Here is a 15,772-nt window from a genome sequence, read left to right as displayed (position 1 = left end):
AGCAAGACAAAGGACAGGAAGAATATTTTTGTAAGAAGAGAATGCATGCATGCAAAAAATTATTGTCTCCTGGAGGCAAAAATTAAAGGATTAATGCATTGTGTTAAATTGCTTTCGTGTCTTGCAGCTATTTTTAGAGGAGTAGCTGTAAAGGTCATTTTAATCAGAGAAAGGACTTTCTGTGCTAATAATAATGGAACAATTAGATAGTTGCAGTTTTAAAAAGGACATCGGCAAATGCTGCTTTATGTTTTATTCTTGCACTCACTTGTAAGTTTTATCATCAGAAATGGGGGAGGGGGAATCTTAGCTGACCAATTCCCCCCCTCGTTTTATTAAAGCATTATTCTTTGCCATAGGTACTAAAGCTGCAATGCAGGGATTCTATTGGACACTACTGGCTGTGTCTGGTTGTCAAATAGCAGAAATTTGCAAGCATGCTTCTCCCACCTCAATCTTCACTGGACTAATAGCAACCATTCATCTCTGCTGGTAACCTCACCACAGTTATCCATTTACTGTCACCTCCAGAATAGATTCCTGCAGTGGAGTCTACACGGGACTACTCTTGAAGGACATTCAAACTTCAGCTTAGAGCAGAAAGTGCCAGTCTCCTTACTTAGCATTTTGTTCATGTGCCCACTACATCTATTCTGGAAGATTGATTGGCTTCCAGCTACTTTCCAGGTACAATTCAAAGAGTTGGTTCTCTCCATAAAGCTCTGTATACTCTGAGTTCTAGATACATTACAGACTACCTCTTTTAGGCTATCCTCCAAAAGCCATGACTATCTGGGACACGTGAGCTGAACCAGCGTTAGGGGATAGCAAGCAGGGCAAATTCCCAGGGCCCCATGCCACAGGACTTCAGCTCCAAGCTGCCGGGCCAGGGCTCCAGCTTCAGCCTGGCGGGGCTGGGGCTTTGGCTTCAGAAACGTTGCAGAAATCCAATGTGTAAGCAGGTAAGGAAGGCAGGGTGGGGGCCCACTCCGTTTCTGCCCTTGACCCCACCAAATCTAATGCCATTCTTGCATGAGAGTTGACAGAACATTGATACATACCATTCTGGGGGCAGGCGTTTTCAGTGGAGGGCCCTCAAGCCTGGCACTCAGTTCCTACACCCACTTGGTGCAACAGAGCAAGCACAGCAAGCTGTTAGACATGCTGCAAGGCCCATCTATTGCTCAGGATTTTTCTGAGGTTGAGTTGGCACAGTCTGAAGATCCTTTCTGTATTATTTTGACATGTTAATCTGGATTATTTTTGCATTACACCCGTAGTATTTATAATACACACTATATAAATAAAGTAAACTTGGCTATTTTGGTTTGTTTCCCAGTAAATAATAAACCCACTGCTGTGTTGACAATTCCACAGCTAACAGGGGACGTGCAAAGCTGCTTTTATTTACACCTTGTATAAATAGTGATTTCAAATTTTATAGTATACGACTTTCAAAACTGTATTAATAAAAGGCTAATTAGGATTTCTATAAACACTTCATATTCAGAATGCTTTATAAACAATCCTTGTAACACCCATCTGGAGGTGGGCACATGCAGAACCTGAGACAGCATCGTTAAGCAATTTATTTAAAACCACAGAGAACACTAATGCATCTGTGCTGGGATTAGGAATCAAATTTCTTACTCCTAGTTCTGCACTCAGACCTCACTGTGTATCCAAGTCATAAACTTAAAGGTCAATTTTGAGACTAAACTACTTAATGTCTCTAACCTTCACACATATGCTACCTGAACTGCCAGTCACAAATGAGCAATAAATAAGATTACATTTAGATAACTATAGAATTAGAGTGACAAAGTAGGTGAAGTAATATCTTTTATTGGACCAAATTCTGTTGGTGAGAGAGACAAGCTTTTGAGCTTACACAGAGCGCTTCTTCAGGTCTAGGAAAGGTACTTGGAATGTCACAGCTAAATACAAGGTGGAACAGAAAAGGAGTTAACACACGGCACAAGAGACCGGTCAAGAGGAAGCGGGCAGTAACACATCTACAGTCGTAGGACAAAGGAGGGTTACAGTGGGTTACAGATTGTTGTAATGAGCCACTAACCCAGTGTCTTTATTAAGTCCATTATTTTTGGTATTTAGCTGAGTTATGAATTTAAATTCCCAGGCTTGATTTTAGAAGGTGTTGGGAACGTTTCCTTGGAGGATGAGGTCAGAGGGATTTTTTTTCTCCCTTTACTGAAGCATGCTTTCTTGGGGTATTTGGTGGCCCGGTCCTGATGCAATCTACTTATCTGGTGGTATGTCCTTGTTTGGTGAACGCGATTTTAAGTGCATTAGGTGTGTATCCTGGGACTTCTCAGAGCACATTCGGGAGTCTCTGTGCTTAGCTGTAGCTAACAGATTTCTTGGCGTGTTTGAGGTGGTTCTGGATCCGGTTTTTTGTATATAATTGTCTATAGGATCCATTATTGAAACTGATTGTGGTGCCCAGGAAATTGATGTTGGTGTGGGAGTGTTTCAGACAGAATTTAATGGATAGGTGGTGGTGGTAGAAGTGGTAGTGGAATTCTATGAGGGAGTTCAGGTCATCTGTCCAGAGGATGATGAAAATATTGATATGTCGGTGTATCCTTGATTTCATGATGCCTTTGTCCAGAAATTCTTCCTCAAGGCGGCCCATGAAAAGGTTGGCACATCCTGGGGAGCCATCCTACTATCCAAGGCTGTTCCCATGGTTTGGAGAAAAAGTGTTTGTTGTTGAATGTAAAACTGCTATCGGTGAGGATGAAATGGATGAGTTGGCAATGTTTGGGGTGGGATCTGAGTGCTGTCCACTGTCTTGTAAATATTTGTGACAGCCAACAAAGCTGTCATTATGAGGGATGCTGGTGTACAGGGAGGTGACATCCAAGATGGCAAGGATGGTGTTTTGAGCGAGGTTAGCCCTGTAACCATGACAAGCATCTTCTAGATAACACTCAGAACACACAAGAAATTTGAGTTTACACACATCCCTTTTTTTAAACACACACACACACACAGACACAGACACACACACACACTTCAACTACCACCTCTGATCTGACCACCCATGCCGCTTCCTGCAGCTCCCATTGGCCTGGAACAGTGAACCGCAGCCACTGGGAGCTGCGGGCAGCTGTGCCTGTGGATGGTCAATGTAAACACTGTCTCGCGGCCTGCCAGCGGGTTACCCTGATGGGCCGCAGGTTGCCCACTACTGCTCTTGATGCACTATCCACTGATGTGGAATTTCAATGTACTAACAAAGATTGTTTATTAAAGTATGATATTTTCTCCCAAAATCCGGCTTTGGTGTTAGCTGCTCCTGATTTAAAGTGATTCATAAGGATTTATGGCTCCTCTGAAATCCATGAATACACAAAAATTTCTGGCTGCTCTCCACTTTCCATGTGGTTTCACAGATCTCAGGAAAGATCCTAACAAACAGCAACTACATTAATCATGGCCACATTCTTTTCTTAGTATGAAAATCTCATTAGTTGTGGTCACCAGTCCTTAGCTGCTGACACAGAATCACAGCAATGCAGGACTGGAAGGGACCTCGACAGATCATCTAGTCCAGTCTCCTGCACTGAGGCAGGACTAAGAATTAATCTAGTCCATCTCTGATAGCAGTTCGTCTAACTTCTTCTCAAAAACTTCCAATGATGGAGATTCCACAATTGCCCTAGGTAATTTCTTCTAGTGTTTTAGAAGTTTTTCCTAATATCTAACCTAAATCTCCTTTGATGCAATTTAAATCCATTACTTCTTGTCCTGTCCTCAGTGGTGATCCTCTTTTACATACCTGAAGACTTATCGGGTCCCCCCTCAGTCTTCTCTTCTTCAAACTAAACAAACCAATTTTTTCAATGCTTCCTCATAGGTCATGTTTCTAGACCTGTAATCATTTTTTGTTGCGCTCCTCTGAACTTTCTACAAATTTGTCCACAACTTTCCTGAAGTGCAGTGCCCACAACTGGACACAATACTCCAGCTGAGGCCTAGTCAGTGTGGAGCAGAGTGGAAGAATTACTTCTCGTGTCCTGCTCACAACACCTCTGCTAATACATGCCAGAACGATGTTCACGTTTTCTTAAACTGTGTTACCTTGTTGACTTCTTAGTTTGTGATCCACTATAACCCCCCAGAGTACTCCTTCCTAGGCAGTCATTTCCCGTTTTGTATTTTTTCATTGATTCCTTCCTTCATTCTTAAGCGTAGTACTTTGCATTTGTACTTACTGAATCTCATCCTATTTATTTCAGACCATTTCTCCAGGTTTTCAAGATCAGTTTGACTCTTAATCCTCTCCTCCAAAGTGCTTGCAACCCCTCCCAGCTTATCAATGGCAAACTTTATAAGCGTACTCTGTATGCCATTATCCAAATCATTTATGAAGCTGTTGAATAGAACACACTCCTGCGGGACCCCAATCGATATGTCCTCCCTTCTTGACTGTGAACCACTGATAACTACTGAGTACAGTTTTCCAACCAGTTGTGCACCCACCTGACAGTAGATTCATCTAGTCTATATTTCCCTAGTTTGTTTATGAAAAGGTCACGTGAGACAATATCAAAAGCCTTACTGAAGTAGAGATATCAATCTATTGTTTGCCCCCATACACAAGGCTTGTTATCCTATCAGAGAAGGATATTGGGTTGGTTTGACATGATTTGCTCTTGACAAATCCACATCGACTGTTACTTATTACCTTTTAGCTGCTTACAAACTGATTATTTGATCCATTATCTTTCCAGCTATTGAAGTAAAACTGACAGGTCTGTAATTCCCCAGCTTGTCCTTATTCCCCTTTTTATAGATAGGGCAAATATAGTACCTTTCTCCTGTCCTCCACAAGTTCACTTAACGATTCCCATGATGAGATTTGGGAGAGTCACCAAAAGTACTTTTATTTTATCATTCTAATTCAAACTAATTCTCCTTATCTGGCCTCACTAAACTATCCAAAATCAAAATAACCATGCTCACTTCACAAGTTTCACTCCGCACCATTGTGGCTGGTCTTCATCATATAGCATTAGTCTGTGTTCAAGCAATGAATTAAATGGACACTGACAAATATGGCAATTTCCTGCAATATCCTGAGGAGAGCTTACGGAATTAAGTTTAAGTATGTTTGGGATCCACTGTATGGTTTTTGTGGGCCAGGACTGTGTGCAACTTCTCTCTAAGAGGGGAATGGGGATGCGAACCCATGGAAGTGTCATGAACTTCAAAGTAGTATACTGAACAATGTGCTAAACAATGGTCTTCTGGGGCAAACAGTGTCAAGAGATTTGCCCGGGAATCCATAGGGGGAAGTGAATGCTAATTCCTCGTCTCCCCACCCTGATTATGGAAAAATCCAGCCTTTTGATGCCACACCTTGAGAAGTGGACCATTGTCTATGGATAACCAGAGCCTCAGGATCAAAGGTGCAAGCTGTATAAAGCAAAGACTAATCTATTCATAGGTATGCTAGTTTGGAGCGGAAGGCTGTTATTACATGAACTCGTAACAGAGACAAGACGGGTGAGGTAATATATTTTATTGGACCAACAGAATTTGGTAGAATGGACAACACCACGGCAATGAAGTGTTACTACACAGAACTCCCTTGATTGGGGTTTGATGGAACTGATTCTTACCAGAGTCCTTGCTGGGGTGATCTCTGGTAAACTTATCAGCACGCCTGTAAATTCTTTTATTGTATTTAACGTGTTTTTTCTGTAATGCTTTCACTTTAAGAATAAATGTGGTTGCTTATAAAAGGCTGTATGGTAACTTGTAACTGCCGATAATTACACTGTTTGTAAGCCTTCAAAGAGAAAACAATGCTCACACACTGGCCTGGTTAGGCAGTCTGGCTTGCTGGGAATATCACAGCGTAAGCAGGGGACTGAGTAGCCTGAGAAAAACTTGGTCAGGAAGAAGAGACATGGATCTCTACACAGGAGAAGTGGTGGCTGACAGGCATGGAACCTAGGGTGAGTGCCCTCCAGGAGCAAAGGTACACTTGCACTGAACTTGACATACAAGTGGATGAAAAAGGGGAAAGCAGTACAGAGGCCATATTTATGAGCTACTATTAGTCAGAGTTAGGGAAGTAAATCAGAAAGCTTTCAGAAAATGGATAGACACAAACTTTGTATTTCGATTAATTCACAATCAGCTCCTATACTATATATTTTGTATACCTCCAACAGTAATAAAAGGGAAGAATGGTTGTCTACCAACACAGGAAAAGTGTCTAAGAATCATCAGCCATAAAAACTCATAAGGAAATCTATCAAATGCAAGTTTATGTCTTCATTTATTAGGTTTCATATATCAGACTGTAACTAGCCATTAGCTAGCCCTGTCCATCATCAATACCTCATGACAGAGTACACACAAGGGAACTGAAGTAAACTGGTGTCTATGCTCAAATAACGAGGGCTTATGTGGTTGTGGGTTTAACGAACTAGTCTTTTACTGCTGAAGATTTTAGCTGAAATGCCGACTCGGGTCACAAGAGCAACTGCATTTAGCGGTTCATCACTGCCCTCAGTTGTGCACGTCATAAATTCATTTTGTAACCTATCATGCTGAAGATAATCTCAGATGTAAAATCGTACCCAGTCAAGGCCAAGCCTCACCCTGGACCCAGAACTGTGCAGGGGATTCCCCTATATACTCTGGGGGCACTAGGAGCCAGATGGTGCATCCCCTGCTCCCATCATGGGGTCTTGGGGGAGAATTGAGGAGGACGAGGAGCCAGCCAGAGATTCCAGCTGGTAGAAGCAGGAGCAGCCAAAGCAGAGACTGCTGCACATTCCAGTCAAAACCGGAGGTTCTCAGACTTCCTCTGTCCTGTGCTGATCAGCTATTTGCTCCCATCCGCCCCCTCCTGCCTAACAGTCTCTTCACTTTAGCTTCCCTCCACAGCCACTGCTCCTACCCTCTTCTCCCCTGCCATGTGCTCCTCATTTTCCCTTCCCTTTCCATTTAGCAGATCTATCTAAATCAGTGGTTTAACAACTTTAACAACCTGTGAACCCCTTTCACTAAATTGTCGAGTCTCGCAAACCCCTTCCTAAAAATGAATATTTCCAGGGATTTTCTCCTTTACCTGAGTATAAAAGCAGTGCTCTTGGAAATATAAAATTTGTTTCTGAGATATGCTTATTACACACTATTTATTATTATTATTTATCATTACAGTTTTTTCATTACATTTTGAAAATGGCAAAAAACTCTTCCAAGATGTCACTTTTGTAGCTTGTATCACTTTGAATAAGTCTGTTATAAGACAAGGTGCCTATGTTTCATCAAGGAGTATCAGATATGAAATAGCATGAAGGTATTTAAGAAGCCAACTCAAAGAGTTCCTCCTACACAAGCAGTCCTGGCAAACAATTCATGTTATAACAAAGCTTAAACTTGTTCTTCATAATAATTTAAAAAATACTAGCTGCCTATTTAATTTTAAAAACAGCAAAAAATATCCACCTCCCTTTCCATTTCTTATAAGGAATCTTGAAGTTTAAATCTCCTCTGTGGTAGATATGCTTGCTTTGATCTGCTTAGCTCTTGGAAGTCCAGGGGCTCCGAGTTGCTGGCCCCATGCTGCCTGGGGTCCCTAGGGACAGCTCTGTCTGCCATTAGGAAATTTTTTCCTGAAAACCCCTTGTAACATTTTGCAAACCCTTGTTTGGGAACCACTGATCTAAACTTACCCCATGCCCACAAAAATCATGGAACTAATACGCTGCTTTTGCTGCCATCAATTGATCACTCTGCTTCTGTATTATATACCCTTTCCCCCAGCCTGTTTCTGTCTTGTCTATTGGCCAATTGCCCCAAAGAGTTTATAATCTACTAGTGTGTGTGTGTGTGTGTGTGTGTGTGTGCGTGTGTGTGTGCACGCGCAGTGCCTAACACAATGGGGTACCACTCTTGGATGCCCCTTAGACAACACCTTAATAACAATAACCAGCTAGCATTGCAGGCCAGGACTGAGATGCACCGGCAGAACCATAAAGCACTGGACTAGCAGAGGTGATGCAACTCAGGACTGCATTACATTGGCCAGGCTGTGTGCAGCACTAGATTAACCTTATAGGTACTGTTGCAGGTCAGAATTGAGGCATAATTGTGAGAACTATGCAGTGAACTATTCAATATCATTATAGATCTTCATTTCTAGAAGCGCTAAATTCCTCAGACCCAGGAAAAATTAGCAAGCATTTGCATTTTTCTTCCATAAGTATTGTGACTTTACCAGCATCATTTAATGCAAGCATGAATAGGCAGGAGTTGGGTAAAAGTGCAAACTATGATAATATTATGTAACAGTAACTACTGGAATCTGTGGGTATCGACCTGTGCCATGTCATACAGGCAATAGCCTCTTGTAAGTCTGACCCAAGTCAGGTGACTGGGGCTAGGGAATAAAGAGAAGTCTTATTAACTCTCCTGCATGGTATACCTTTATTACAAATAGTGACATGTTAAGTGTTCCCTTTTATATGTGGCAAAATGCCACATAAAAGAAATATTTTGAGACAAGTCAGCACCAAATGTTGACAGTGTAGTAAAGTGCAAAGAACACATACATCAAAGCTGCCTAAACACAAGAGAAGGGCCCCAAACAGGAGTTTCAAAATACACTGCTTGGTGCTTTGCTACTGCTGGCATCATGAGAACAATATTTAAAACATTTAATCACCAAGATTAATTGGCCACAGTGGACCCAACCTTAGCCACCAAAGCACAATGTTAGAGGTTTTATAAACACAGTTCACCTTCATGAACAAGTTGGCTCACTCATTCATTTCTATGCTTGAGAGAGACTTAACCTTTCAAAAGGGTACCCTGTCACTTAAAAAAATCATGCTGTAAATTTTTATCTACTATTAAAGCCAGTTTTCACTTTTGTCTATAGAAAAATTTCATTTTCAGGTCCTTAATGCTGCAGTGTCTGGGCTGTAAACATGACATGGAAATGTTTACTTGTATAAAAACATTTTTTTTATGCCTTGAAGGAGGAGTCCTTGCTGTGTCCTGACTCCTCCCCATTGGTAATGTCATTTCCAGGAAAGAGCTATTTAGAGAACGTTTCAGAACTGGCTTGGATTTTTTTTTTTTTTTTTTTAAAAGTTGACAGCATTTTAAAGTTTAACCAAATATTTTTTTAAATAAAAGTAATCCAACGTTTAATTTGCCTTTTGCTTTTTGAGTCTTTAGGTTGTACTCGGGTCACGTTCCTCTCTGCAGCCAGGAAGGCGAAAAACTCACTTTTAATGAAAGCTGGGATTCTTACAAAAATCAAATGCGGTCAGGAGCTGAAGCTTTAAGAAACACCCAAATACCACAAATATCAGACCTGAAGACGAGCTCTGGGTAAGCCTGAAAGCTTGTCTCACCAACAGTAGTTACTCCAATAAAAATATTACCTCACTACCTTGGCCTCTCTGACAGAGTCTTCATTTTCTTTTATATTTTAAAGGGAAGTGAACATTTCATCTTGATTGCTTTTTCTATCCAGTTGTTTTGACTGGTGTTGTCCACTGTTGCTGCTTTTACAGTTTCCAATTTTCCTTCTCAGCAGCTCTTCCCTGGCAAAAGCACTTCACTCGGAAATGTGGGGCCAAAGAATAAATAGCTGCTCAAGAAGTTCTTCCAAACAGAAGCAACTACACCAATTGATTAAGGCCTGCAATGAGTGGAGTTAGAGAAGAGGCTCCATATGCACATTTCCCTCCCAAGATCTTTTTCTTCCCCTTCGTCCATATTTAGTCCATTTGTTAGACTCAGTTCTGTCAGGGAAGAGGTTACATTCAGTAAAGCATGTAACTGAATCAAAACAGTGGAGCAAAACTTGATGCTGTTTTAGCTCAGATCAAAATATTTTTAAGATTCATAGAAGCTGAGGGAATCATACAAACTTTTAAAGGGCGAGAGCAAATTAAACGACTTGCAGAGATTTATGTCCCTAATATTCAAGAGAACATTTGCATGAGGCTTTCAAAAATAAATCCAGAGCCTCCAACCTTTATACGTTAGGTTTAAAGGAGTGATCTGAAATAGGCTCCTCTTATAAATCAGCCTTTTAAATTAGAGATTTCAAAAGTGAAATTTGAACCGATTGCCACTCACTAACATTTGAAAATTCATAAGGGATCAGCAGATAAAGGGGTCTAGCAAATCACTCTATTTTTCTAATTTGCAGAGAGTTTTGAAACAGATTCAAGCAAACTTTTTTTTTCCTGGGTGCTTTTTATTATGTGGCTGCATTTACAGTAAAAATGTGTACACCTGTTGTCCAGTTGACAAGGGTCTGGAATTTTCAATCCTGTATCATGAAAAGCAAGGCCCTCCTGTCTACACTATGCTCTGTCACTGTTGCCAGGACCAGCTGAGCATAGATTTTTCCAGTGTAAACAAGGCTTCTGCTAGCCCCAGGCACTAATGAAGTTCTCATCCTTGCAAAAAACTTGTTTGATCCCTGCCTGATATATTACATAGCAGTGCAGAACACTACGATTAGACCAATAAGGAGCACAAGTTCTTGAGAAGACAATAGCTGACTTAACCTTGCATGCATTTAAATTCTTCTAAACTGTAACATACACGTCAAAGTTAACAAAATAAAATAATAAAGAAAGACCTGGAAACATTTTTTGAAGAATAAACAGTGAAGAAAAGCGGTTATCTACAGTGATACAGGATAAGAGAGATAAAATTTGGGTTTAAAGTTCTACACAACAAGAGGACACAATGATATTTTCCAGGATTATTCTCATACTGATTAGGAGTGAAGAGCAACCTTGCAAGATTTGCCAGCTCAGGCAGAAACTCTACTCACTTCACCACCTTTAACCGAGATTTTTGACAATGAAAAAACAGACATTTTACTTGCTTGTCAAAAAACCTGCCCAATTCGGATAAGAACTTTACAAGGGTGGTAAAAGGGGCCTTCAGCTCCAGGCTGGATTAAATATTTAAACTTTTTAATTGCTGATAAACTATTGGTTACTCAAATGCAAGATGCTTTAATCTTTTCAAACCTGATCCAAGCCCACTGAAGTCAATGGAAAGATTCCCACTGATTTCAATGGGCTCTGGATACAACAACCCTACTTTATGTAGTACCAAGAATTAAATGAATTGAGAATAAGGCCAAGATACTGAAACAGCAAATTCTACCAGCAAACAACGCTCATAAGCTCCAAGCACAGGAGGACTAAAAAAAATGCTTATACCTGTCTCCCTACTTTTAAACACTCAAAGACACAACACTGTTGATCTTTCCTGGATTAAAGGCTTCTAGTAGACATTTCACATTTGCTATTTACAGGATTTATCACTTAAAGTGACCTAGCAAGGATGGCCTGGGCTTTGAGTCTAACAAGCTTAATTACACACATGGTACTTGACATTTTATTATATGTATTATGCAGCCATATTACATGCTGACAGCACTAGATCACAAGATAAGCAGATTCTGCCCAATATTGAACCAAACTCCTATCATGGTGTCAAGAATGAATAATGTACTCCTTGAGGAGTCTCTCTCTTTACAAAAGAGGGGGTTGTAACTGCTTGTGGCCATTTTGACCTCCATAACACTTGTTGTAAGTGCCCTGGCCAGATGCCAACTGGGGTAACTTTACTTAATTCCCCTTACAGTTTGATATGCATATCATATTTTTTCACTTCCTGTCTCAAAAACTGTTCTGTAGTTCCCATCATGGCCTGGTAAACAGTTGCTCAATTTCATACCACAGGGAACTCCACTTCAGTGGTATGTGAGGTGATTCCTGCACATCATTTGTATACAGGAAATTATCCTAGAAACTGACAGAACTGAACTTGGTGTTTTCCCTACACATTAAATGAAAAAAAAACACTTTCCCACTACTGTTTTTAATCCACAAATGAAGGACAATCAAAATATACAGAAATCTGTTCTTGAGACATCACCAGCTGTTTCCCCTTCCCGTTTATGCATTATGTACCTAGGGGGTGTTTTTTAAAATGTATACTGCAAGTGGAACAAAAATAGATAAGCAGTCAGGTCTTCAACATTAAACTGCCCCGTGTTGAGCTAGACAGATGAGTAAAGGAAACTCAGGAGCTCCTAAACTCTGGTTTTGCATACTACCTGGCTACCATGCAATAATTGCCCTCTTTTTTTTTCGGGTAGGGGGGAGAATAGCTTCATAGATTTAGAAAAATAATCTTAAAAATAAAATATATGGACATCTGATGCTGACCTCACTTCAAAAGCTGAACTGATCTTGCAGAATTTTATTACAGATTGAAGATTTACTTAAAATCCTTAGAATAATTTCTTCAGAGGCAAAACAGCTCTTCCATACCTACTGCCCACACAACTTTTAATCACAAAGGTCTTTCCCACCACAAAGCTATGACAGCACTGTATTACCTGTTCAACTCTGAGATTTTCAAGCAGATTCTAGTTGGATTTGGTGTGCTAACAAGTGAACCATTGTTAGAGCCATTATGTTCAACTGCAAACGGATCATCACATAAAACTTTTAGAATTAGTGAAAAAAAAACAACACCCCCTACAAAATAAGCTGGTAACTGATCAAGTGACAAGGCTGCTTATGCAGCAATTTGCTAAAAGTTAGACCAGTGGTTCTCAGTCTTTTGTACTGGTGACCCCTTTCACACAGCAAGCCTCTGAGCGTGACCCCCTTTATAAAATTAAAAACACTTCTTTTGTACATTTAACACCATTATAAATGCTGGATGCAAAGCGGAGTTTGGGTTGGAGGCTGACAGCTCATGACCCCCCAATGTAATAACCTTGTGACCCCCTGAGGGGTCCCAACCCCCAGTTTGAGAACCCCTGAGTTAGACTCTGCTGTCCTTGTAAGCAACAGAAAGTGTCTAGTTTTAAATGCCTCAATTGACTTGGTATTGTAATACTATATTAATAGTTACAAAGCTATACCTATTTATTGTACGTTACTGACTTTAGTAGTGTTGAGGACAGTTTGCAGTTAGATCTCTAAACAGACATGCCTCCCAGACCAAAACAAGTTTTGGAACTCTCAGAAACTTAAGAACAAATAGTTGGCAATGTACTCCCAGACAGGGAGCAGGTCAGTTGCTACTGTTTCTCATTCCTTGTTACATTACCAAATATAAATTGATTGTTTCTTGTTAAAACACCAACTTTCCAAAGCTACTAAAGTCACCAGTGCACATGTTAACTCTGCCATTTTCTGTTTCCTCTCTTCAATGAGTTATTTTGCTACACAGCATGACTCCAGATAATAAATATTACCCATATATTAAAAAAAAACAACCTCTTCAAACACTGACAGAAGTTTTAAAGCAATGTAAACACATTTCCATATTAGGGCCTGTGGAAAGTAGACATTAAAAAAAAAAAGCACACAGGAGAATCCTCCTTCCTTGTGAAGCTTGGAACAACAAAAGCTTGTTCTCCTGAAGTGAAGTTTTGTTTTGTCTTTGCTAATGAAAAGAAAGTTGTCTTGCAACAGCACCACCAAAACACACACACATACACACACACTTCTCTCCTTGGAAAGTGAGAAAATATTTTCTAAAAAACAAAAAGTTCTCCACCGGAACCGGCAGCAATCAAACCAACCCAAACTCGTTACCTGTCTCAGCCCCAAGAGGAAAGGCATCCTGCATTCTCATCATCCACACTAACGCTTTGGAACAAAGGAATTTTAAAGTCCCCCTACAACCATTTCCTCAGCTCGTGTGCGCAGGGTGCGCCTGCGAGCCTATTTAAACCAGGGCTTCCGCGGCTGGGAATGGTAAGTAAACAGGGTCCCAGAGCTCAGCATGCACTCGGCTCGCTCTCCGCCCTTCCCCTCCCTTCTCCTCCCACACCCTGTGACATCTCAGACGCAGCAGAGCTGTGGGGTTTGGCAAGGGGGAAATGACATCAGTTCAGGCAGTGCACAAAACTGGAGACAGCTGCTGATTAACAAGAAAAGGGCTTGCTCCAAACTTGCGATGCAACTTGGTATTTAGCAACCCTGCTCTATGCAGAGGCACTAAACACTACATCTTGGGTGAACAAGGAAAACTGTCTTGGCTCTAACCAGATGCCCCAAATGGAATAAAAACCTATATTAAAGAATAGCTCTTCAATGACATTTAATTAAAATCCCCTAAGCAAAAATACCTCAATTTCTCCTCAAAAATGGCTGTCTACTTTGGATGCAGCTCCTCTGAGCAGCTTTGTAGTCTGCACTAACAGGCAGCATTTGGGGAAGATGGATCAAAACCAGAACCAGGTATTTAAACATCTCCAAACTTGGAGGATTTGGCTAAAATTGAACACGGATCTAAACCACTCCCCTGGTTTGCCCACTTTGAGATTTTCTTTAAGTAGTTCTTACTACACGACTGGCAAATTCACCACCACAAATACCACCTCGCTTACTATGGCAAAGCTCCCCTTTCTTTCAGTGGGAGCTGGATTGGGCCCCCAAAGAAGACTATAAAGAGGTGAGGTGGAAGCTATTTTTATCCTTGCCATGCAGTAAGAGCACACTGCTGTCCCGCAGCGCCCTACTTCTGGGCATTAACCATCTCCACACTTTCAGACCAATGGGAGGTTGTACCTCGTAAAAAAAACTTATCTAGTCACCAGGAATGCCAGTCTTGTTTGTCCTCTCATAAACAAGCGGTACAGCAAGTTCTACAGCAGCAGGGGAGATGACACAGCAGACAGTAACCTAAATTTAAACTATCTATACCTCCTACTTTAAAAGTTCAGCGACCCCCTTTTTTTTTTTTTTTTAAATTTCTCTTAAATCAGCAGCTGCTCTCATCTGTCATATGCCAAACTAGAACACTCATCACTTCCATGTGCACAGGCAGCAACTAAGCAGGCATTTAACAGAAGGGGAACTTCTCTTTTATTTGATCTTCTCAGCCTCTAGGCTGCTACAAATTAAAGATATTTGGGAAGGATCAGAGCAGGAGTCCTTGATGTACAGAAGCCTATTAAATCCCTTATTAGTAAATACTGGTTTTTAAATCATTTCATGGCTTTAAAAAAACAAAAAGAAAAGAAACTACTTACAATTCTTTTAAATTCTGATTTTCAATTGCATTACATTTTTAAAAAGCCTTAAAAACAACCAAACCGTTCACAAGCAAGTTTGGTGAGCACTAGTCTGAGACAGTTACCCCCTTTTCAAACTTCAGCCCTCCGGAGCCACTGTTACCATGTTCTCTTTGGAAGTTCCTGAATTGTTTCCCAACTGAGCATGTAGTTCTGGAGGTTCTCCGAACACAAACAAGTTGGGAGAAAAGTAGTAAGTATCCTTCATACTTACACAACACCTCATCCAAGCATTAGAAAGCACTCTACAAACACTAACTAATCCTCTAAACGCATAATTCAATGTTACATGGTACCATCCCCATTTTATCAACAGGGAAACTGAGGCACAGAAAAAAGAATAGGAGTACTTGTGGCACCTTAGAGACTAACAAATTTATTTGAGCATAAGCTTTCGTGGGCTACAGCCCACTTCATCAGATGCATAGAATGGAACATACAATAAGAAGATATTTATACATACAGAGAACATAAAAAGGTGGAAGTACCCATACCAACTGTAAGAGCCTAATTAATTAAGAGAAGCTATTATCAGCAGGGGAGAAAAACTTTTGAAGTGATAATCAAGATGGCCCATTTTGGACAGTTGACACGAAGGTGTGAGGATACTTTAACATGGGGAAACAGATTTAATTAGTG

At 40.6% G+C, this 15,772-nt stretch overlaps 1 protein-coding gene across 2 annotated transcripts in view; it reads right to left on the bottom strand.

Annotated features, from left to right (window-relative positions):
* WBP1L (WW domain binding protein 1 like) overlaps window positions 1–15,772 on the bottom strand; it is a 79,013-nt gene that overhangs the window by 21,447 nt on the left and 41,794 nt on the right. The window contains exon 1 of one of the 2 annotated variants that reach the window (XM_030568612.1): window positions 13,650–13,881. The exons of the other annotated variant lie outside the window; for it this stretch is intronic. Within the exon in view, the coding sequence (XP_030424472.1) occupies window positions 13,650–13,676 (27 nt within the window). The 5' untranslated portion in view covers window positions 13,677–13,881. Of the gene's footprint in view, window positions 1–13,649; window positions 13,882–15,772 lie in introns of those variants that run through there. 2 annotated transcript variants of the gene reach the window in all.

This window comes from Gopherus evgoodei, chromosome 7 (genome assembly GCF_007399415.2).
Source record: "Gopherus evgoodei ecotype Sinaloan lineage chromosome 7, rGopEvg1_v1.p, whole genome shotgun sequence".
Lineage (NCBI taxonomy): Eukaryota > Metazoa > Chordata > Testudines > Testudinidae > Gopherus > Gopherus evgoodei.
The sequence above is the reverse complement of the archived record's forward strand: the minus strand, read 5'-3'. Positions and strand labels throughout refer to the sequence as shown.